Consider the following 25,436-nt stretch of genomic DNA (forward strand, 5'->3'; position numbering starts at 1 on the left):
CCTTGCATTCAATTATGTGGTAGTGGCATCGACATTCAAAGATATATGGAAAGTCGGGGTGTAAAACCTTCAAAAATACCTACGTGACTTTACCGAAAAAAACAAAAGAGTACCTTCAAAAATGCCATTACGCATTACCACACTCCCTAGCTGACACCACACAGGCATTGTGAAACGACAGACTTCACAAACTTGAGAGCTGGTTGGTGCTGAGGCGAGGGGAATTCAAAAGGTCACTGTGATACAACAGGCCACTAAGAAATATCTACTCTTTTATGAAATGTTCACCAAAAATAAGAATCAGAGAACAGCATGTATATTATATGTCGTTGTCTTCAATTTTGTTGTTTGGGCTGGTTTAAACCGATGTTCCCTTTGTGAAACAGATACTGTCGAGTACAGTATTGCAGCTCAGCGGGTGCTCATCATTTTTTTAAACAAAGCAACCGATTGATGGAAGCAGAAGACCAATGAAAAATACAATGTACTTCAATGAAAAATACACTGTGCTGCAGTTAAGTTGCTCAACCCCAGAGGTGTGGACTCGAGTCATGTGACTTGGACTCGAGTCAGACTCGAGTCATGAATTTGATGACTTCAGACTCGACTTGGACTTGCATAACAATGACTTTGTCCCACCTCTGAGGTGTGGACTCGAGTCATGTGACTTGGACTCGAGTCAGACTCGAGTCATGAATTTGATGACTTCAGACTCGACTTGGACTTGCATAACAATGACTTTGTCCCACCTCTGCTCAACCCCCACCCCTTGTATGTGTAATTGTTGAAACAGATAATTTTTAAGATTCCTTATAATTTGCAGCCCATTGTCAATCTATGGAGGCCTCCCCACATTGCAGTGGTCATGCGGGGGGCTACTTTGACCATACTTTACATCGGTCAGTGTAGGTTGGTAAAGGTGGGGGTACCAGGACTAGTTCAGATATCACTCACCACTGATGTTATGTGGCTGGGAATGGAACTCAGGTCGCTGGACTTATAGAGAAGGCGAACCAACTGCACCACCACTCCACTGCATTCTATTACATGTTAGTGTATGGTGGTATGGTGACATAATTCGTATTTTTTAAATAACATACAGTTATGAAATAATAAGATAATCATTTTACTGATAAATACGGATGTTATCTATGAAATTAATATTCATATTGAATGTAATATGGAACTCCTATCCACACTGGAGTGGGGGAAATGGAGAGAAAAGCTCTCGTCCTAATACCTATCAAAATAACTCCTCTAATCCACTAAATTGTGGCGAAATGCAGATGACCAGATTATTTTGTCCATAAGACTCCCTCATGTGCAACATTCAGGGACAATAGGATGCACAAAGCACCCACTGGTGATCTGTTCCAGGTGATTCCTGTCGTAAAATATTCACGGATCCATCAGAGGTCTTGTGTGGTGATGTCGTGCAGCATGCTGAACCTCACGGCTGTGGCAGCAGCATCAGCAGTAACGAGACCGTGACAAAAATGGTATCGTCAATCATCATATTCATCTCTTCATCAATGTATATCCCTTGCTGAATGAAGGCCTCCCAGTGCTATCACCATCCTTCACAATCCTGTGATGCCACAATCCATATATTTCCTGCTACACATGAGCTGATCTCGTTGCTCTTTGTCTGTGGCAATTGGCCTCTCAGGTGGAGTCTATCTCCTCTCCTCTGGCTGCCACTATCACAGGCGTCATCCACGTGCAAAGCGACCAGGCGCACCACGCGGAAAGCAGCTAGACAGGATTGATCAATGACACTCAATTCATTAAACTCCCAAAATCTGATGGCGAGGAAATGGCAGTTCAGCAAGTGGGCACTGCAACTTCTCTGTAGGGACCTTTAAATTGTATTGCTCTGTATTGTGTGGGTTTTTCCTGGTTTCCTCCCACGTGAAAAACACTTAATAAAATGTAATTGGCTAAACATTCCAGATCTGGACCCCCAGAAAAATAATCTTGAGACTCAGTCATTCCCAACAACAGCGCGGTGATGTTTAGCATCGCAATCATCATCAGTAGTAACAGCATGATGTCACATCATCATTACTATCGGCGTCGTCAACAGCAACAGCGACACCAACAGCAGAAGAACCACTGTTGGCATTTTCATCATCCACATAATTATCTTTTTCACAAATACAGATGACTATGACGAATTTAGCATTCACAAAGACCACTTCGAGGTGACACGCATTTTGCACAATGTCAAACATTAGGAATAATTACCCGAGGATCATGAGTTGCCATGGAATAATATGGACCGATGTATGAGAGGATGCATGGATAAGAGGGTCATGGAAAAGTGTTTCATTGTCCATGGATGTTCAATGTACTTTAAAGAAAGTTAATGCATATGCATGGAAAGTCTAAAAACAAATTTTGTGCTATATCTCCGGCTTTTAAAACATTAAACATTTTCCGTGACATTTATCCAGGTTTAGATTAGTTAAATACATGTGCATATTTCACCTAAAATTACATTTCCTCTTGAGCCACACAACCGTTTTCACCATAAACCACTGTTTGCATTTTTTGCCAAGACAGCATATTCAGATTGAACCTTGAAATTGGCCTCAGCTCCATGCACAAGGAATGTAGTCCTGGCTTACAGATAAAACAATTAACTTTATCTTAGTCACTTATGACTTCATTACTTAACAATTTGGGTGTGCATGAATGAAGTATACACACAGTAACTACAATATTTCTTACGTCTTTCATACAATTACATAAATGCTTGTATACACACTGTTTTCTCCATGAAAGACTATTCATATACAGCACCACAACAGCATGCTCATGACAGTTTGGCTGCGAAGTACGCTTGGGGGATTGGAAGTGGGCAGTGTGTGAAGGGGGTGAGAGATGTGCTAAAAAAAACTTTACAAAATGGCAAGAGTCACAGAGTATCTCTCAGGATAAGTGGGAATACAATATCCACTTGCGCAAGCATAACAGCAAGCATGCGTGAATCAAATATCACCTTCTGATCTTGAGAGTTTGGAACAAATTTGTGCAAACATTGGCAAACGTGAATAATGTAAAGGCCTGAACAAAATCCATTTTCATTAATATTTCATGCCATTCAAAAGTGTATAAAAACCTGCTGGAGTGGCTTCATCTTTATAAAACATATTCTCCTTGAAAATTAGATATATATAGTGTTTAGCCCAAAAGGAAGATGTAGTTCACGCACTGTTTATTGCCGAATGGCACAGATTTTTTTTATCAAACTGATCGGCTACTGATTGTTATAATCAGAAAATGTTATGATTATCTGTGTTGTCCATCAATCTATAGAAACGTAAAAAAAAATCACAAAAACGTCTCCAACCGTTGAGACTTGCCACAATTCACCAGTACAAATGCCCACATCTCTAGAGCGAGAACATAATTGGATATGAAATTACATTTTAAAATGTATTTACTATAAAAATTAATGTTCACGCTGCACTGCAGCACAATTACCACGCAAGTGTTACAAGCGTTGTGGTGTAAGCACGTGTGCAGATTACATGCTACAAATCTGTGTGAGTGGGTGTATTCGCATGCATCAGAACGTGGGTGGTTGAGTGTTAAGTGCGCACGACTATTATAACGTGTTGGTCGTTTGTGCTTTTTCATATTTCTGTGCCGAGTTCTTTATACGGTTGGATCCCTAACAAAAATGGAGCTCCCTTACTAGGCTGGTTTGCTAGGTTTTTAAAAAAATACGTAGTTTTCTTTGAGAACCAAGATACAATTCTGTAGTCATCCATGTCAAAGGCATGATCTAAAACGTTCAATTTACAATATAATTGTATCACTTTGTAATATTAAAGGTGCAGCCCTGAAATTGCTTGCTCATGCCACTAGTGGCAGAAGGGACTCCCTTAGACAGAGTCTAGAAAGCCCTTTGAAGGGAATTTGGCCTACTCTTCCACACTGATTAGACATTTTGAAAGGGATGGGAATACCCACACTTTATCCCACAGCAATTTGCTAATTTATGAACCTTGATGTACTATTGTTTCCACAACAGGTGGTCAAACTTAACCGGCGACCTCTGGATTCCAAGTCTCATGTGCTAACAATCACACTGTGGCAGTATTCCATCAATTCAAAATTCAGAAAAATACTTAAGTACTGTATTATATTTCTGCATAAAAAATAAAATATTTGTAAAAAATAGACACAGGAATCAAATATGTACAGTATTAGCATGAGTTTGAATGTTATTAAATCACTACACAACCATAGGAATGCCTGGAAATAGAATAATACTGTCCCTGTTGTTATTTTCATGGCCATCGGCTGTGACCATAAGCTGTACTGTTGTAAATATGTATTCCACGACAGGACTCTTTCAAAATAACAGATGATCTCTGGAGGCGTGGGATGAGACGGAGACATATGTAATGTCAGATTTGGAGATTTACCTAAATCAAGATCCAAAGAAAAAACAAAACCTAACCAAATGAACTTTCCCCAGACACATAACTTTGGTAAAAATGTTATAGAAAACATTGTTAGATTAATGGGTTTGCCTCACTTATAAAGAAGCTCTCATATATTACATTACTCGATGCTTGCCGTTTAACTGATTACTGAAGCAGTCCCTGTTTATAAACAGATTCCTTTCAATCTAGATTTGAAGCATTCGTGACTGCAGGAATCCATACTCTTTGGTTCTTTTGGTGAAGTCACGTAGGTATAATATATATATACCTACGTGACTTTACCGAAAGAACCAAGGAGTATAGATTGCTTTCACTTTACATGCCTACAAGGGTGCTTTGTCTGTTTGATTTACTCCTGTCAGAATTCTAAATGACAAAACTTGCCAGTCAATAGTGTTTACCGAATCCACCAATTTGAAAAATCCTCAAAATTTCGAGATAAAGCTTTCGTGACTGCAGGGATTCATCTTCTTGGTTCTTTCGGTAAAGTCACGTAGAAGGGAAATAATAAAATAATAAAAATAAAACATAATAAAATACAATTCTCACGACGTTTCGGCCACAACGCAAGCAGCTGTCCTCAGGTGAAGAACAGGTCTGTCGGAAAGACAGCGTCAGACGGAAAGACAGCGTCAGACGGAAAGACAGCGTCAGATGCTGTCTTTCCGACAGACCTGTTCTTCACCTGAGGACGGCTGCTTGCGTTGTGGCCGAAACGTCGTGAGAATTGTATTTTATTATGTTTTATTTATTATTTCCCTTCTACGTGACTTTACCGAAAGAACCAAGAAGATAAATCCCTCAAAGTTAAGACAGTATCATATTTTAATCACCCTCCCATTAAATGCTGCTGTACACATGTTCCACATATGCTCCAGATCCCGTTTGTGTCATCTTTCAATTCCTGGAACAAATGTTTTGTAACCTCAAAATATGGGACTGCCCAAGAAGCGCTGGTTCCTGTCCTGCCAAGGCATGGTGTTACCAGAGCCAGCAGTCGATGCTCAACACTTAGGCAGAACACGCTGCTACTGCTGCTAGTTTTGTTCCTCAGGAGACATTCCTGTTGCCCATGAGGCACTGGCTCAACGCGACAGGGCTGGAGAGCCACCATGTGGCCATGGCCCCTGACGAATGTCAGTTGGTGTGACACCCCCACCACCGCGATTTCTTCGCAGCCAATGGCCGAAAAGCCTCGATTAGATCATTAGTTCTCAAGTTTCCCCAAAGTACACTGGTTAGAGCATTGAATATAAAAAAAATATTATTTACTACATAAGCTATGGTGTTTCAAATAATCTACACTGTGTACGTACGTACAGGACAAGATTATCCAGGTAAGTATTTTGGTAAATAATGTATATTTGTTTTTATTGTAATTTATTTAGTTTCTGAAGGAGTTCGTTAGACTGTATAATACATTTGTTCAATCATTGTTTAAAAACAGTGGGGCTCGGTCTATAATGCAATACAGAAGAGTAAAAGAAAACAAGTGTTCATATTTTACACTATGTTTTCACAAACGTAATAATACACACATTATCATAAAGGTGTTATATATAGAATAGTGTATATATTTATATCACCTTTTTTTCAAATACACTGCTACTTTCTAATTACTTTTAAATCAAAGTTAGATTTGGTTTGTCAAAATGTCAGATAACCTCAACACACACTGTCAATACTGTATAAATTGCCACTTCAAGAATTCAATACAAATTCTCTTGTATGATGCAAGTCAAGTGCGCACTGCATATGGCCAATGCAAAGTCCCTGAGGGTTTTTACTGTGTACACTGACAACCTCCACTTTGTTAATAATCAAAAAAAATCATGAGCTGCACCTGTCACCCAACCCTTTCCGAGGTCCAAAGTTCCTGTCCCCTCTTCAATCCGTGCTGCTATGTATTGAACATTTCTACATACGCAGAGGCACACTGTTTGTCCATCTTACCGCCCTGGCAGCTTTTCAAACCCAACAGGTCTGACAGCAAACACGACCACGTAAAACTTTTCTGACATTACACCACTGCATGTAACCTATTTTAACACAGAGTATAACCTTTTTTTGACGGATACAATGCCTGTCCCGTACACTGTTTTCATAAATACACTCCACTTACCAGTGTCAAGCTGAAATTCATCCCAGGCTACCGCATCGCACACTACACCCAGGATGTAAAGCTTCGAAATGAAACGTGCCCTTTAACCGGTCTTGCTTAACATAGCAGCAGTTGGTGCTTTTACTGTAGATGGTAATCAATTCCCAGCACCCAATGACTTGCTGTTACAATACTAACTCTCAGCGTAGCCAATGGAAAACAATTATTTCATTATTTCACTCCCTAACCACAGTTACGATTTGCATTTGCTGCACAATGCATCACGTATATTTATAAATTACAAAGGTCATCAGCTCCACATGAACACATTATAATTTATACTCTGGTTTTATAAATTTCACGTAACTAAAGTCGTAGGATGGCATTTGTAGTACTGTACTGAATTTTCATTCCTGAACAAAATTTATACTGAAACTCAATTTATATATTTTTTCAATGATACAATAATTTTAATTATTATTAATATAGTGACAAATTATATCGTTTCCCTGTGGTGTTGAAAGTCAGTTATACATATTTTACATCGTAAGTTTATTGCCTTTTCCTGTTTTTTTTCAGTTACTCAAACGAATACACATGAACTATCTCAATAGAGAAAGTTATGTTAAAGTCGAACGTAGCTCTATTCAGTATCTTATCATATCAACAACTTCCGTATTCATAAACGAGGAATTCAGGCAATACACAGATTATGCCACAATGTGTTGAACGCGACCATTAATAGTTAAACAAGAATGGGTGGTGGGGTGTTTGCATGGGATGTTGGAAGCCGCAGTGTAAACACGACATAGTATCAACAACTCTATAATTTAATCTTGATTTAAAGCTTTCGTGACTGCAGGAATCCATACCTACGTGACTTTACCGAAAGAACCAAAAAACTGTATAATTTGTTTAACATTTATTATTTACCTTTTCCTTTTATCAGAAGAATTATCAACGTTGCAAGATACGTTTCGTCAGTGTGTGCTGATGAAGACCAAAAGAGGAAATACTCGATCACTCAACTTTACCCTTAATCTCATGACAGACCGTCCCATTGTTTAGTGTTGGGCAGCGTGTCCACCACATTATTTGAGATTTTGGCTCGTACCTGCCACCGAGTTGGGCCGAGGTGTCAGGTAGGTGGGGATGGAGTAGGTAGAATGCGACGGGAAGATGTCCAAACCCCTTTCCGTGCTGCGGCTCAGGCTAAAGGATGCACTGGAATGCAGCTCGTCCGCACCCGGCATCCCGTACACCCGGAGCGCACGCGTAGGGGCCATTGGCGGACGATCCGCCAACACAGACGCGTCCAGGGAAGTGAAGGAGGATCCATGGAGTGTGTAGCAACGGGCGTGGTCTCCCAGATATGGATCCCGTTGTTTGGAGAGGACCAAACGACGGTTAATGTGCTGATCATTCCGTCGGCCCGAGAAGCCAAGTATCTGAGATAAGCCTGCTTGATCAGAGCACCCATCAGAACGATCGCCTGTAAATGAATCAATCTCATATGGCTCCAGTTGGGTGGCAGAACGCTTAAAATGGTCCCCAAGAAAAGCACATCGGTGAGAGGGCTCTGCTGGGATATGGCAGGAGGCCTCGTTGAGCTCTTCAGGTCGACTGCTGTCGGACGGGTCGTCTGGTGGGCTGCTCTCCTCAATCTGATCCAAGCTGCAGCCACCGCGCTCCATGTAAGCACTAGACCTTGTAATTGTAGCTGCCCCACAGGAAACAATTGCAGACAGGAGACACTTTTCAAGCAAGTCATATATTTTTCATGAGCATTTAAAAGGCACAAGGCTTGCTGTTGGTAAGGTAAGAAGATCCAGCTTGGAATTTATAACAATCCGTACTGCCAAATTTAATTAAATATAAAGCTGAACTTAATTTGTGCCTATGTCATTCGTGTATCATTATTATTAACTAAAACGTGAATAATCATACAATGTAACAAATCAATACATATTTCTAACTAAAACTCCACTAAAATAAACGTAAGATTCGTACATTCGAACACATTATCTGTAAGATTTTGAATGGAAAAAACTGGCTTAAAAAACTTGTTTTGCACACTTCAACAGTTACCAACACACACCGTTGCCGATATACCACTGTATCCTGTTTGTTATCAGCAAGCAATCTGGCAAAAAGGCTGCCGCAGCAAGCAGTGACCAACACACTTAAACCAATGAGTGCTGGCCGTGCAAACATCTTATCATGCTTTCCAGACCTAGGACCAGAGGACGTGTTGAATACGCACTCTCTGCCCCCCCCCCCCTTCACTTCACACGCTATTATTTGCATACAGCTTAATACACTTAATAGGTATAACAGGATCTAATTTAATCTTTGTTTAATCAGTCCTCATTGTCCCATTAATCAAGGTAGCCTACTCTATACCATTTGCACACAGTCCCTCATCAATACCCTTACAAGTAGCTTATATAACCATTTCAACCGTTTTATCAATTAGTGCTGCATTTAATATGGACCATTTGAGTTAAAACCTTTTTCACACTGCTCTACATCACCACAAAATTGCTTTCAAATTCCATTATGACTTCCCATAGTTAATTTATATAGTTAACTTACAGCCTCTTTTGTCAATCCACTGTTGGATCAAGGCCTCCACACACCATGTTGGTCATGGGAGATATTTTACCGTTTCATCACACTGGTCAGTGCGGGTTGGTGAAGGGGTTGTAGGAGGGGGGCAGGACAGGTTCAGTTATCACATCGCCACTGATGTTGGCCATGGCTAGGAATCGAACCCAGGTCTCTGGGTTTGCCACTACTCCACCTATCCATTTCCTATATGTTCTTAAACTAATGTTACTTTTGTTGGTGACCATTTGTAAAAGCCATGAAACTTATAATGCTCCAGTTTTAGTTTTTGTGAGTATCTAAAATATTGCAAAATTTTGTATCTACAATAAAATATCTATAACAATGGATTGCAACCTTTTTTGGGTACTGTGCCACTTGCTGAATTTTGTTTTAACTGAGCACCCCTTGCCTGACCCAACATGTTTCTGAGAAATAAATGTATGAATGAATAATGAACATCAATAATTTGACCAATTGTCCATTTTGTGAGGAATCCTAACGAGCTAGTAACTGCAATTATTCAAAGGACGCAGTGCATGAATGATGTAATTTGTTCGCGCTCGCTGGTTAATCTTGGAAACAACATTGTTTACGATCAATGAAAGAAAGGTCTTTTTTATATTATTCGAGGTTACCAAATGGATACAAATGTTATCGTAGTTATTTTATATTGGCAGATTCATACATGAGTATTCACCAATGACTCATGTATGATAACATTTCACATTTATAAATCACCTCACGTACCCCTGGGACATTGCCACATACCCCCAGGGATATGCATACCCCTGGTTGAGAACCACTGCTCTACAATGCGTTGTAATCACATAGACATGTCACAGATATAATTTACCTACACTGCGAGTTGCAAGCAATGTTTTTACTGAGTGGTACCCACCCAGAATAAATTACAGCCAAATCTGTCAGTGATAGAAAGGTTTCCATCGCTGATGTGATAATGTGTGTTCATAAACGCGTAACAATAAACTCCCTCCATCATTCAATAAAATGTTGTGATCCAGTCATGATTTGATTCGTGAACCAATTAAATTTTTGACATTATGGTGAATGTATTGGCTTCAGGGATCGAGTGAACCTATCATGTACAACATATACAAATAGAAAAACATCGATTCTTATATATGATTCGATACACGTAGCATGAGATTTAGAATCAAATGAATCGATCATTTGATACATTTTTACTTCGCATTGTCCACACTCAAAGCTCATTTGAGTGGCACCCACCATCTACTATGGTGTTTCTGTGCTAGTGGAGGAAATACAACTCATAGCAGGGAACATTTTGTTAGAATAAGATAACCACTGATATCTTGTATTACAATAAATATTAGGTCCTGAATCAACAGAGATTTGTAATTGTGATCTTCTTCTCTTTGTGAGTCAGGCACCGTCATACACTGAACTGGTCAGATATATTGCATTCATGTCTGCGGTACATCAATGTAGATTGACAATGGCTGTAGATGACGCTATGCTGCACCTGCAAAAACAAAACCAATATAAAAATAGTAAATGGGGCTCATGCAGCCATGATGGCTTTCTGTGGCCACAAGTTTGGAGAGGCAAGACCAGCTACTGCCTGCCTTACCAGTAGTGCTGCTGCGTGTTGAAATGTGAGTAGCCCCTGGTGATGTGGAGCGTCTTACCAATGATTCCGCTGTCCTTGCTCTCAAGAGTAGAGCTGGGAGTGGGGACGAGGCCGTAGGGACAGGAGCGTGTGAGGGGGGGGCCGCCCCTGGTGGATGGCCCAGCGAGTGTGGAGCACGGGCTTGAAGTGTGCGGAGAAGCCGAGCTGCTGGTCAATGTGGAAGAAGGGCTGATTCCCTGCTCCATTGCACACAGCTAGTGAAAAAAATAGGAAACATATGTAAAAAGTACATCTACAAATATCTACATTTTTTTCCCATGCACATGTCGGCCAGCTTTTATTCGTGGCTAAATAAATTGCTAGGAAATATGACTCTGACCTTCAACAGATTTGTCCAATTCCCCATGTCAAGTGTGACTGGTAATGCACTTATACAGTGTATGTATGCTATGCTACACAGATTGACATTACTGGCCACACCTGGTATTCTATTTTGCCAAGTCCACATAATGACACTGAACTGTGTTCCATGTAACCCTTGCATCTGGTAGTGCCACTCCTCCCCAATATCCATTCGGCAAAGAAGAAACGACAGAGGCTTTATTTTATACTTTATACATTCACTCCAATGCGATTACTGTATCCTGAGGTCAAATAATGACGAACCCTAACCTCCGTCTCATGGATGATACTTGTCACAAAGGACATACACATATACATAGTTAAACCGGCCAATTTTACAATGGAGTGCAATCACATGAATTCTGATGGTTTACAAAACATGTAATATAACATGAGTAGTCCGTGTGTTCACAGAGAGCACAACTCATGCACCTCTTAACTAAGAAATGGCACATGACCATAACTTATGAGCGAGAAGTGCATTTAAACAGTCATAGATATGGATAAAACAGAAGCCATCTTAACATGTGAAAGACACTCTCCAGCAACATACATTGCGTCACATATCTGACTTTCTAGGGAATAAGGTATAAGTGGATGGGAGGTGGTTTGATTTGTGAATATTTATAGAAATTATGGTCACAATGCACAATACTACACTGGGTGTTAGCACTTGATTGGTCACTGTGGACATGGGATGGTTGAATATGCAACATTGCACTTTACTGAAAAGTTGTACACGACAGAATGTAAATGTGAAATACAATAGCTCTTTTGTAAAATGAGAAAAAAAGTAACTTTACTTTGGTGATACTCAACAACTGGAAAAGAACAGTAAAGGCAGTGGATCTGCCCAGCAGCAGACCTTTTGGTTCCTTCTGTCATCAGTGTGCAGCTGTAAAGAGCCAGAATTGGAGGTGAGGACCCTGTCTCCCAGGAGGAAGCCCAAGCGTGTCATCAGGGCATGTGCAGTTTCATCGCTGCAAGGAGCTGGGCCAAGTGCCTTCGTAGAGCCTGTGAGCCAGTTGGCGCATACACAAAATGGTCAGCTACACGAAAGGAATGGCACCATTATAATAGCCCAGGACATAGCCATACACTGACAAAACAAACCATCATGCATTCAAATACAAAACGCAAAACATTACATAACTGGATTCGAAGCTTCCGTGACTGCAGGAATAACTCTTTGGTTCTTTCGGTAAAGAAATTTAATTAAATAATAGTAAAATACGACGTTTCGATTACAAACAACAGGCAACCATCATCAGGTACAAATGATTGAGAAAACAAACATAGTAAACTTGGAAATATCAACCAGGTGGGGTGTTGACAGTTGTGTTGGCCGACTCTCTGTATTGTATTGCATTATATTTCCAAGTTTACTATGTTTGTTTTCTCATTCATTTGTACCTGATGATGGTTGCTTGTGTTGCAATCGAATCGTCGTATTCTATTATTATTTTATTTTATTTATTTCTATGTGACTTTACCGAAAGAACCAAAGAGTAATTACTGCAGTCACGAAAGCTTCGAATCTAGTTTGAACCACCTCTACGTGGATGGTTTTCCGTGCTTGTTTGTTTCACACTTAACTTCTAATTTAGAAATCTTTGGAAGAACGTAATCAACCAGGCTATGCGCTAACTGTATTCTAACCGACTCTCTGTGTTGCATTGCATTACACTTCCTAATTTTACTAAATTTGCTTTCTACCGTGCTTGTTTATAAGTCCATTCTCTCGTCCGGCCGCTATGGGCAGGAATTCCACACAACGCTCCGTGCTTGTTTGTTTAGAAGTCCAGTGTCCAGCTCGTCCATCCGCTATGAGCAGGAATTCCACACAACTCCCCCTCTGCCCCAACCCCCACCCCTCTCTCTATTTGTAATGCGAGCAAGGAAAGGGTGGGCGCTGGCTCCGCACCACTCACGCGGGCCGGAGTATTAGGGGAGGTGGAGCCTGGTCGTTGGGGTGAGTGGGGGCGGAGTCAGGGTCACGTGAGGAGGAGGAGGAGTCAGGGTCACGTGAGGAGGAGGATATAGGGTGAGAACCGGAAGGGGATCGGGAGTCGAGAGAGAGTGAAGATAGGAGAAGCCACGCGGGGTGGTGGCGGAGGAGTGGCACGAATTGCCACGTGGTCGGAGTCACGGCACCGTCGGCCAGCGGTGTACGTGGAACAGCGGAGTGGCTGCAGAGTGTGCGGGAGCACACTGAGCAGCAGAGTGGCTGCAGAGTGTGCGGGGCACACGGAGCAGCGGAGTGGCTGCAGAGTGTGCGGGGCACACGGGCAGCGGTGTGGCTGCAGAGAGAGCGGAGGACTCGAACGGCGTGCGGGGGGGCACGCGACGGAAGAGGTGCGGGTCCGACCGGGGACATCGCGGGGTGTGAGACAAGAACCCAATAAAGGACAGACGGAGACCAACATCGCCTAAGAGTCCTTTATTACATATTTAAGGCCTCGACATAGAGACGTTGTCTTTCTGTGTACCTATGTGTGTGTCTATCTCTGTTTGTCTCTGTGTGAGTCTCTCTCTGCTTGTGTGTCTGTCTGTGTCTCCGTGTCTGTTTTGTCTCTCTCTCAAATTTAGCAATCTTTGGAAGAACATAATCAACCAGGTAGGGTGTTGACTGTTGTGTTGGCCAACTCTCTGTGTTGTATTGCATTATATTTCCAAGTTTACTATGTTTGTTTTCTCATTCATTTGTACCTGATGATGGTTGCTTGTGTTGCAATCGAAACGTCGTATTCTATTATTATTTAATTTATTTTCTTTCTATGTGACTTTACCGAAAGAACCAAAGAGTAATTCCATAACTGGGCAAAGCACTTCGATATGAGAAAATAAAATAAAGTGATTTTTGTCATTTTTTTTACATTGCATTACATGTGTAGTGAGCCCAAGGACGAGGGGGAGCCGGTAGTTGAGGCGACACTTTCATTTAACAACACTAGTGTACAGGGTCTCTAAGACAAAGGGGTAACGGCCCCTTACACCCGCTACCTGGAGAGGTATGGCCTCCGGGCTATCGTGCCTCCTCACACTGGGGACCACTCTGCTCTCAGCCCTCCGGCTAGGGGCCCTAGGGGAGGCTACCCTGACCTGACCCAGCCAAGGTCCTCGGGTCCCGGCCACTGGCCCACTCAGTCCCGGCCCTTACAAGGACGTCGGGGTCTGTGGGTACCCAGGGTCCAACTACTGTCCCACCTCAGTCCCGGCCCTTAGAAGGACCGTGGGTCTGGGGGCCTCTGGGTCCTACTCTAAGCCCGGTCTTCAGTCGAAACCGGGTCAGGGGTCCGGCTTTTATACACCTGCCAGGGTTCCCACGCCTCTGGCCACGCCTCCCTTCTAGAGAGTTACAGAGGGACCTGGAATTTTCCCCCAGCCCCCCTCTTGGGGTCTGGGGAACCTTGGTGGCCCACACATCACACCCTACTGGTGGATGTCTGCTAGTGCAGGTAAGTACCCCGTTTATTGCGTTAAACATGCAATTACAACGAAGCTACTGAACTTAACAGTTACAAAATAATGTTATAATGTTACATTTACGTGAGAAAAATACTGTAGTTCACAAACGTTAACTGCAGAAAACGCAGATATTTTCTTGAAATCTGTGGTACTCGTTTGAGACGTTGGGCTTACGCTGGCGTCATTGTCAATGATGTCACCTGTGAAGTGACCCTGCTCACCATCCAGAAACGGCTCACTCCATGACTAAATCCTAAATCGGCCCACCCCCCGCCCACCTCTAGAAGACACCGAATCTTTCATCTGACACATTCCTACAGCCTTAGCACAATTTAAACATGCCAGTAAGAGTATGGGAGGGATAAGGGCTTGTGGCGAGGATCGATGCTAAACTTTGTAGCAATAACGTGATGTAAAGAGATAGGTTTTTTTCAAAAGCATGCTCTTTTAACTCACAGGAGAGAAAAGTTCAACATATTACATTTTCTATGTGTGATTTTCTTTACTCAACAACGGGCACAAAAGTTATATGTTAAAAAAATGTAAGCAAAGATGAACATCACTCCAATTTGAAAGTGCTTGTTATTCATACTGTATATTCTGAAGATTTTACATGTCATAAAACATGCTTTTACACATTTCATTTACACATTTCATCCCAATATGAAACGCAAATATGTGCAATAAATCGACTGTAACCTGAAAAACCAAAGAACCCCAGGCACGATAACAATTTTCTCACATCCCGCACCTTTGTGGAAATGTACGCAACAACAAAAAATTGATGGAGAATGGTTGCTGAAAAAACACACACACACACGTGCTCCTCAGTTATGAGCTGCTGACAGGCTGGCAAACAGGTTTGCTTGTTGTGAGGATTTGCTTGCATACCATGAGTAGGCAGCTGCTCCGAGTCTGCTATACTGACGGACGGCGCAGCCGGCTCGGGGTCACGGGTTACGTCCGTGTACCTCGGCTTCCTGTTTGAACCTGCGATTCAGCGGTGAGATAATGCAGAGATTCAACAGCAAGAAAGGTAACACTGGTTGGGCACAGTTACTGTGAGCTTAACCCTTTAGAACATCCATATTCATTAGCACCCTTAAGTTTGCCTCCAAGCACAGTCATGCAATTGAGTTTTCCTGTTATTAAGCCTAAACTTTCAGTTACAAGCTCTCCTAGCCAATCCTATTACCCATTGCTGACAACAATGAAACGAATTACTGGATTGGCCGGAATGCCACCAGAGACTTGTGTTATTGGTTGTCACATTTTTAGGCTAAATTACCACAAACATCTGTTTCAGTATTTCCCAGATGAAAATAAATCCATAATTACTAATCAAAAATAAGGCATTGGATACAAGGATACATGTTTGGGTGCTACAGTATTCATCATGCAAGAACATAATTATTCAAGTACCATATACACTATTTAACAATGGCTATTTTCCCTATGAATTGCTGTATTACGTGTTAGTGTAATACACTCCTGCACATTTTCATACTATAACTTCAATAAATGACATTAATACAGAATACAGTAAGCACACCGTTGGTTAACGTAACCTCTGAGCATATCAAGACATCCACATCCATTCGTGGATCTTCATCCACTAAGATCTCCCATTGCCGGGTTGGTCATATAATTGTATATAGCCATACTTCACACTGCTGGTCAGGCTCTTAAACCCAGTGCAAATACTCTTCAGATTATTATCCATCCATATTTACACATCACCACAGCAATGTAACTATACTGTACTGTGTAAAACATACTTTTAAATACAAATGAAATGCAGGAATAAACCAGTAGTCTGATTCAATTTAAGCATGACTGGAATAAGACACTGACACAACCTGAACCCAAGTTCATAATACAAAATATAACATTACCACTTAAACGAGATGCCCTCGGCCCCTTAAAACGTGAACACTTTGAGCCAAGTGTCACACTGTGTAGCAAAACTGCACAAACGTCATGCGTTCAAGGCATAAGGGTGGATGAGACCTAAGTTGTTTGGAATGTCTTCGTAAAAAAAACATTCCTCAATACGGTTTCTGTAAATCCAAATGTAATGCAAACTTCAGTCTGGCTCGTATTGCTTTGCACCGTAAAATTTCTACATTTGGTGAAGTTGAGATTAATGTATACAGCAAGAGGCAACATGTTAATTCAGTGCGAGTCAGAGTATGTCTTACTTACATGCTCATTGGTGAAGGTGCAATTATAGCAATTTGCATTGCTTTTTTAATGCAGTTATATTTTTACATAGTTTCCAAAGCTGATATTAATTTAACCCCATAGGACTATATAATTGAATGAAAAAACATGTGGAGTCCTTGCAAAACACATTCTGCATTAAAAAAGCAGGAACAGATTTTTCTACTTTTCTGAGGATTAAATATCAAGTGGTACAGTAGTTAGAGGTTTTAAGACATGGACTTATTTTTGCACAGTTATTAAATATCGCTTGCATTTATTAAAAGCTTGAGCAAAAATACACCCTCAAAAATGTCATTTCCATATATAATTGCATGAATACAATTGACTCGAGAAGCAATATTTAAGTTCACAAAATATAATTTACAAGCCAACTCATTCACTACAACTACACTCTTCAAATGTATTGACAACTTTTGGTAATTATACTACGAATCATTTTAGCGTGTGGTTATAGGAAGTTGACAAAAAATAAACTATTATTTTGCATAACTATATAAACACATACAGTACTGTATTTCTGACAGTGATCCTTATATAAAGACTGAAATAACTGCACAAGAATAGTGCATGAAGTTTAGTAGTTACCTTCACGTCAGCAAAAAGTGTCTTTCATTCAGTGGAAATGTCTTCCACTCTTACGACACATGGCATCTTCACACAGTAAAACTAAGTATGAACTCATAAGTTATTGGGACCATAAAATTAAATGACAAAAAAATGTGTGTCTGCTTCCAGAATTGCTACGGCCATACTGGCTTTGCTACCACTGCTACTAAACGAGTTAGTTACAGCTCCCAGGAAACGACGTGGGGGCAGGGGGGGAAGAGACAGATTCATCTGTTGGAGCCATCAGTTTGCTCCACGGTAATACGAGAAGCCTGCAAGACCGGCGAGTTGGGCCCATAAAGTCACGAACTAGGAGGGCTCTGCCGCAAACGCCCAAACAACGCCAAGCCAGAAACTGAAAGGGATGGCCATGAGTCGATGCGGGGCAGGAAGGAAGAGACGCCACTGGAAAAAGAGCACCGAGAACCTCTCCCAGTGTGTTTTTGCAAAGACCAAAACAAAGGCAGGAATGCTGGGGGAGAGTGGGGCCTTAAATGTGGGGGCCTTAAAGGCGGGGGCCAGTGGGTGTAATTGTTTTACTTTTGGGTCCCCTTTGGTAGCCCACGTAGTGCTTATTGCTCCAAACTGTCCTGTTATGTAACGGTGTCCATTATGCAATGGAATTCAATGCATATTTACTCTATGTAATATAATGGGGTGTTGTGGGGGCATTGGTGTACGCCCATTGTGCCATTTCACTTAACACTTTTTACATGAAACTAATATACTGTCATCATCATCACGATCCATGGGGTAGCCCGGTAGGGTGTCCACTGCACATTTCGTCATTTGTTTAAATTTTCCCGTCTTGTGCCAATATGCTCAAGTAGTGCACATCTATCTGGCACCAATCTCTTATGTCGTCAAGCCATTCTGTTAGGTCTTCTATACTGTCGGATACTATATTTCACTTTGCTAAATATTTTCTTCAGCTCATTACCAGAGTTAATGTGTTTAATTAAAATGCCATGTTTTAATAACATTAACGTTTGTTTTGACTTCCATAACTGTACTGTATATACAAAGCAGAGCGACTTTAACTTGACATTAGAATGTTTTTCTTTAAACACTTGTTTGCCTTTACCCAACTAATACTGAAAACGGAGCAACATGAAGCCGCAAACATGGAAAAAATTTACAATTTCTGCTCTAGTTGCATTAATCCACTCACGAATGTTGCAGCTGCTGTTGCTACTACTGCAAAAAGCTTTATTGAACAGCTCTGCAAAGGACATCACCCTGACCTGATCTTTAATCACATGGGCAAATGACCCTCTTTATTTTTGCTTGCCAACACATTGTAAGTAGCCATCAGCTAAGGCAAGTCACCCCGAACCTAACCTCAAAGCACCTGCAGTCACGAAAGCTTTAAATCGAAATTTGACCTTATGACCGTTAACCTGAACATCTCACCTTTTGTATGATTTCACATTCCGCCAGCTTCTGAATCATGAGCTGAGTTAACGCCGTCCTAAAATAGCCCCACCCCTCCTTGCTCCAGTGGTAAAAGATTCGGTGCTCATCCATCCCCTTTAGTAGTCCTGAGCGAGTGGTGGAAATTCCACATTCCTAGGACGACAACTATAGGAAGTAATGTTGTATATGCCATGACAAATGTGTACTGTGTTATCGGTTTTTCGGAAATGTTTCCACACTATTTATTACACGTCTTTAAACATGAAGGCCTTGCTGAGACTCCAGACTTTTTAAGGAGTGTCATGTTTCCATCGGCCAGTTGGTAGATTGATATTTGTGATTTGCACTCAGTTCTTTGATCCATGGATTTATTGTTGGAGCATCAATCCCTCCCAGATGATGTGCTCCCATCATTCCATTTTAGTGCTGTCCTCTGTACATCCTGTAGCAATCTTTACCAAGTACAAGTGTAAAATATTCAACCCCCTGAGATTAATTTAATTGTCATGACTCAGGGTCATGAACAGACCTGGGATCAATTACAATTGTAATCGTATCATTCGCTGTCACAATGTAGAGTATATTAATTGGTGATATAATTTGTAATTTGAGATGACTGCAGTGTCTCGTCATTGTTTCCATTTTTCATATGCGGTGAAAGCTGGCGCCTCTAGTGGCCACAGAGTTATTTTATTTTATTTAACCACGTGGGAACTCCAAGAGACCAGGATAGTGTAATTTTTTTCAGGTCACCTGGGTCCTCAAAATGACAAGAGTATTACAGAGAACATATACGGTTCGTGCATTATCACGCACGATTCCACGTGTATATATTGAGGGTAGAAGTACAAATTAAAAGAATGGTTAAACCCCCTAACACCAAGCATGTAAAATGTAAATGTGCGAGCCAAAGACTATGTATAGCATAATTTTGGAGCTTTCGTGACTGCAGGAATTATTCTTTGGTTCTTTCGGTTAAGTCACGTCTAAAGATAAAATAATAAATTTAAATAATAGCATGTTACGACGTTTCGATTGCAACACAAGCAATCATCATCAGGCATAAAAGAAATAGCAACAAAAATCTAACTAGAAAACTAGTTAGATGTCTGTCTATAGTTTTCTAGTTAGATTTTTGTTGCTATTTCTTTTATGCCTGATGATGATTGCTTGTGTTGCAATCGAAACGTCGTAATATGCTATTATTTTAATTTATTATTTTATCTTTAGACGTGACTTAACCGAAAGAACCAAAGAATATGTATAGCATGTTTTGCATTAATATGGTTATAGACTCACGTGCCTGTCGCGCGACTGTACTTCCAGTAATAAGTGTCAATAATATTAACGGTTTCCTCCCAAAATTACCAGTTTTTCCATATACATAACATTCCATTTGTCAGTACAGTTCTGGTTTTATCAAGATGCAAGTTTTATATGAGCAACAGGCTGATTTACACAGTAACAGATGGGGAAATGTGCAGACCTTTTTTTGCTATAACCAGACTTTTATTTTACTGAAGCATTCAGAACACAAGATCGTTATGGTCAAAGCGTGCAATCTAAATTCTGCAAAGCACGTGTTAGTAAAAAAAAACTGGCCGTTCTTGCGTATTTAGATAATAGTGCCTTTGTTGCAATGTGTCATACTACGGTGTGAAAAATAAAACCCAGTGGAACCTGTGGGTGTCAATAACTGCAACAGCCGGAATCGATGGCCCATCCAGTTGTTTCATGAAAACAACCCACAACCACATGTTATTTACAAATCTCACGCTTCAAGTCTTTAACCGGGGGGGATGATCACCCCACACACATTGCCAAGTGCTTTTACAAGCTGTCGCGGCTTGACGCGTTAGTGACCAAAGCCAGACCAGTGTCATCACAGCAGCTGTTATACAAATGCAGCGGGCATTATTCAAAAAGACAACCCAATATATAAGAGCTGCTTGTACAGTAACTAGGCAAGGGCGTCCCTGCAATTTTACTTTACGTTTCAAGCAGCAAAGCGATTTAAATGTACATCGCGTGCAATGCGAATCGCTACCCAGTATATGGTATCACGCTTTAGATAATGCTGAAAACAACCTAAATGGGTCAAACGCGTGGCCATGGATTGGTGAAGTGTTATACAGGTTACTTAAAAACAAACACGCATAGATGTTTGATACAGTACGTGATATGTTCCGACATGCATCAGAAAACGTTCTGGGAAATGCAATGGGGATTAATGTCACACTCGGCAGGTATAGAAGTGGTGTGGCTCTGCAATGTAGTCGAACAAGAAATACTGAACACAAAGAAAACATCCACAGTTGTTCTATAGTAATGATTAATACACACTAACAAGGGAATATAAAATGGTTCAATCAACAAGCACTGATAAAAGTTAACTTAATACGCAAATTGCCGTACCTATGTTTGACAGGTGAATCTCTGCCCTCGCACTTCCAACAGAGTAAGAGTATATCACTGTAATTACACGAGCTTGCAGATGTTTAAATACATGAGCTTGTAAGATCCGATTGCAGCATTTTACATAGCAGAACCTCACGGCGTCAAATGCTAAAAGAACGATTTTTGATTTGGCTTCACGTGCGCGCACAACACCTGACAAAAGCCAAAAAAACCTCAACCAATCTTCCCACAAACACAACACCCCCCCCGACACATCCACATGGAGCAACAACGCAGCAGCAGCAGCAACAACAACATTCATACACGGCCTGCAGTCGGACGGCGACTACCCACCGAGTAATTTGAAGGGCAGCGCATGTTAGCAAGGCAGCAACTTGCATTGACTCAAGACGGCGGTGGTGGGTGGCTTTGCTGCCACACACATAGAATATATTACAGTTCAGCAGAACGGCCGGGAGGAGCAAAAGCGAAATGAATTTGCAAAACACAAGGCGGGTCAAGGTCTCCACCACTCACCCCCCGTTCAAACACGACTCGATCTGCGCGCCGCAACTCTCCTCCACCTTTCGCTTGGCACGGCCAAAGAAGTCGCCGGGACGAATAAGCGGAAACTGCTTTTCCTTTATTAAACCCACCTGACATCCGACTTGTTCATGTGCTGTTAACGTTTTCCACGCCCCTCGCGCTCGCCCCCCAAATCTGCCCGCGATGCAGCAGCAGCAGCATCGGCGGCGGCGGCGGCGGCAATGACAGCCACCTGCACTGTAGTCGCCTCCCTCCTCCCCCGTGGCACTCCGCCCCCCTCTGGAGACGGCGTGGTGGTCGAGTGATGTAACACCCCCCCCACCACCCAACCACTACCCCCCACCAGTCAACCACCCAAACACCCCCACCACTCAACCCCCCCACCCAACCACTTCCCCCTACCACCCCCCCCCCCACCACTCAACCACCCAACCACCCCCCACCACTCAACCACTCCCCCCTACCACCACCCAAACCCCCCCCACTCCACTCAACCCCCCCACCCAACCACTCCCCCCTACCACACCCCCCACCACTCAACCCCCCCCCACCACTCAACCCCCCCACCCAACCACTCCCCCCTACCACACCCCCCCCACCACTCAACCACCCAACCACCCCCCACCACTCAACCCCCCCACCCAACCACTCCCCCCACCACTCAACCCCCCCCCACCCAACCACCCCCCCCACCACTCAACCCCCCCACCCAACCACTCCCCCCTACCACCACCCAACCCCCCCACCACTCAACCCCCCCCCACCCAACCACCCCCCACCACTCAACCCCCCCACCCAACCACTCCCCCCTACCACCACCCAACCCCCCCACCACTCAACCCCCCCCCACCCAACCACCCCCCCCACCACTCAACCCCCCCCACCCAACCACTCCCCCCTACCACACCCCCCACCACTCAACCACCCAACCACCCCCCACCACTCAACCACCACCCAACCACCACCCAATCACTCCCCCCCCACCACTACCCCTCCCCCCCCCACCACTCAACCACCACCCAACCCAATCACTCCCCCCCCCCCACCACTCAACCACCGCCACCCAACCACCCAACAAAAAGGTCCCATTTTTGGAGGCAATACTGTTCCCAAAACTGCCAGAAATCCAACATCGTCTGTCCCCCCAATTGCTGTTTGTCTCGAAGTGGTATGATGATAAACGTGGCAGTCACTATTTATTTGACGCATCAGAGAACATTATAAATTCGTGTTTCGCTTAAATGAAATTGAAGTAAAGTATACACTCTTGATTTGAAGCTTTCATGACTCCAGGAATCCATACTCTTTGGTTCTTTCGGTAAAGTCACGTCGATAGAAAAATGAATAGATCACGACGTTTCGATCTCAACACAAGCAACCGTCATCAGGTGAGACAAACAGCAGAAGAACTGCTGACGCAGGAGAGAGAGCTGCTGCAACAACACATTCCTGCGGAGGGAGCCGGTAGGAACGTTGAGTTGCTCGGTCAATGGCCAGGGTCAACGGCGGCGTGGTGTATTCCGCAAATATGGCCGACTGTGAGGGCGGGCACAAGCCGGCGTGAGTAGGTTAAACGTTGAGTTTTATAAGGGCACCACGGGATGACCAGCCCCTCCCCACCCAGCCCCACCCCTCCCATCCCCCACCCAGCCCCACCCTCCCCACCCAGCCCCACCCTGCCCACCCAGCACCTCCCCACCCTCCCCTCTCCACCCAGCCCCACCCCTCCCATTTTTGGAAGCACGACGGACGGACACAATAATCCCCTGTGGGGTGGTGGAACCAGGTGGTTCTTACCAGTACGAGGTTATACAGGTAGGAACAACAGGTTCTACACTGCCCACCAGGGATTATTTGTCTATCTGTCATGCATATTTGTCTGTCGTGCACGAATGTGCTGTCCAATCAAGTTCCTACCTGCCCACTCAGAAGGAACGTGTTATAGGCTTTAGGTGGGCTCAATCCAAGGGTAAGTGGGCAGAGCTAGAGATGGAATTTGTACCTAAATGTAAGAGATTAACATGTCAATGTGAGATTGCTCCAGCAACCAGGGGCTGTGCCAATGAGGAGATTAGCATGTCAATGTCAGAGAACCGGGCAACAAGAACAAAAAACCCGCAAGAGCAACTACGAGGACAGACCAGCATGTCAACGAGAGAGATACACATGGAGAGAGAGAAACACAGAGAAAGAGACACACACACAGAAAACAAATGGAGAGAGACACACATAGTGACATACATAGAGATACACACACAGAGAGACAAATAAACAAAGAGACACATACACAGAAACATCACAGACAGTTATCGTCTGTTAAAAAACGAGAGCTCCCGCCATAGCGAGGGATAGGGGCAACGGCTAGCTGTGTTAGTGAGACACTTAGCCCGTTAATGTAAAGACATTTAACCTGGGGAAGTACTCAGAGAGTCGGAAATAACAGCTGACATCGGCAAGTAGGATGGAAACATCACAGTCAGTTAAGACTTTACCTGGTTAATAACGTCCTTCCAATGATTGCTCAGTTTGTACCCAGTGATCCAATTTCCGACCCCCAGGAACAGGTTTGCAGATTTGCTGAGCATTTCTGTGAGGTCCTGGGGGAGGGGACATTCCTCAGCCTGGGTAACAACGTGGGACAAAGTGGGGATGACCCTGCTGAGGCTGCGGTGCCTCATATATTGGAGGAAGTCACCCCCTGTGAGTAGCTGGCTGAGGTGCCATCTGTTGAGGAAGTACTGAAGGAGATCCAGAGTCTGAGACCAGGAAAGGCACCGGGCAGAGATGATCTCCCAAGTGAAATGCGGAGGGAGGGTGGCGTTTGTGCACAGACTGCCCTAAAAGACATCACTGGACAGGTTCCGCAGGACTGGAAGGATGCCCTGGTGGTCCCCCTCTTTAAGAAGGGGGACCGCACAGACTGTAACAACTACCTACAGGAGCATCTCACTCCTCAGTGTGCCGGGTAAGGTCCTGGCAAGGATTATTCAACATATCCTTGCTAGGCACACTGAGGAGAGGCTTGCGGAAGCCCCGATGCGGTTTCAGGAAAGGGCGGTCCTGCACAGATGCCATATTTTCTATCCGTCTGCTACAGCAGAGGTGTAAGGAATTCCAACAAGACCTACATCACTGCTTTATTGACCTGGTTAAGGCCTATGATACCATCAGTAGGTCTGGGCTCTGGATAGTTCTTCGTGCTTTCAGAGTCCGTGACCCTCTGCTCACGATCATTAAGGACCTTCATGATGGTGAGCGGGCCCGGGTAAAACTACGTGGCCGGGAGTGGGAGCTATTCCCTGTACACCTTGGGGTGCGACAGGCATGTCCTCTGGCTCCCACATTATTTAACATCTATTTCGACCACGTAGTTCGTGATGCCTTCAATAGCTGTACCGGAGGAATTTCCATCTGGTACAGATACAATGGGAGGCTGATCGATGCCTGGGTGCGGTCAAGGGATGGCTCCCTATTGCTCAACCATGTTATGTATGCCGATGATCTGGTAATCGCTGCTCACTCAGATGAAGAGTTGAGGCGCTGCTGCTGAACCTGGAGCTTGCCACTAAGAAGTGGGGCCTTACCACCAGCC

At 43.2% G+C, this 25,436-nt stretch overlaps 1 protein-coding gene across 1 annotated transcript in view; it reads right to left on the reverse strand.

Moving 5' to 3' along the window:
* Positions 1 to 25,436, reverse strand: part of LOC133345155 (protein TANC1-like) — a 106,105-nt gene that overhangs the window by 39,739 nt on the left and 40,930 nt on the right. Inside the window, 4 exon segments of the mRNA XM_061555673.1 lie at positions 7,676 to 8,281; positions 10,842 to 11,037; positions 12,051 to 12,199; positions 15,545 to 15,643. Of these exon segments, the coding sequence (XP_061411657.1) occupies positions 7,676 to 8,281; positions 10,842 to 11,037; positions 12,051 to 12,199; positions 15,545 to 15,643 (1,050 nt within the window).

This window comes from Lethenteron reissneri, chromosome 21, assembly GCF_015708825.2.
Source record: "Lethenteron reissneri isolate LAM-NWPU_2019-01 chromosome 21, ASM1570882v1, whole genome shotgun sequence".
Classification (NCBI taxonomy): domain Eukaryota; kingdom Metazoa; phylum Chordata; class Hyperoartia; order Petromyzontiformes; family Petromyzontidae; genus Lethenteron; species Lethenteron reissneri.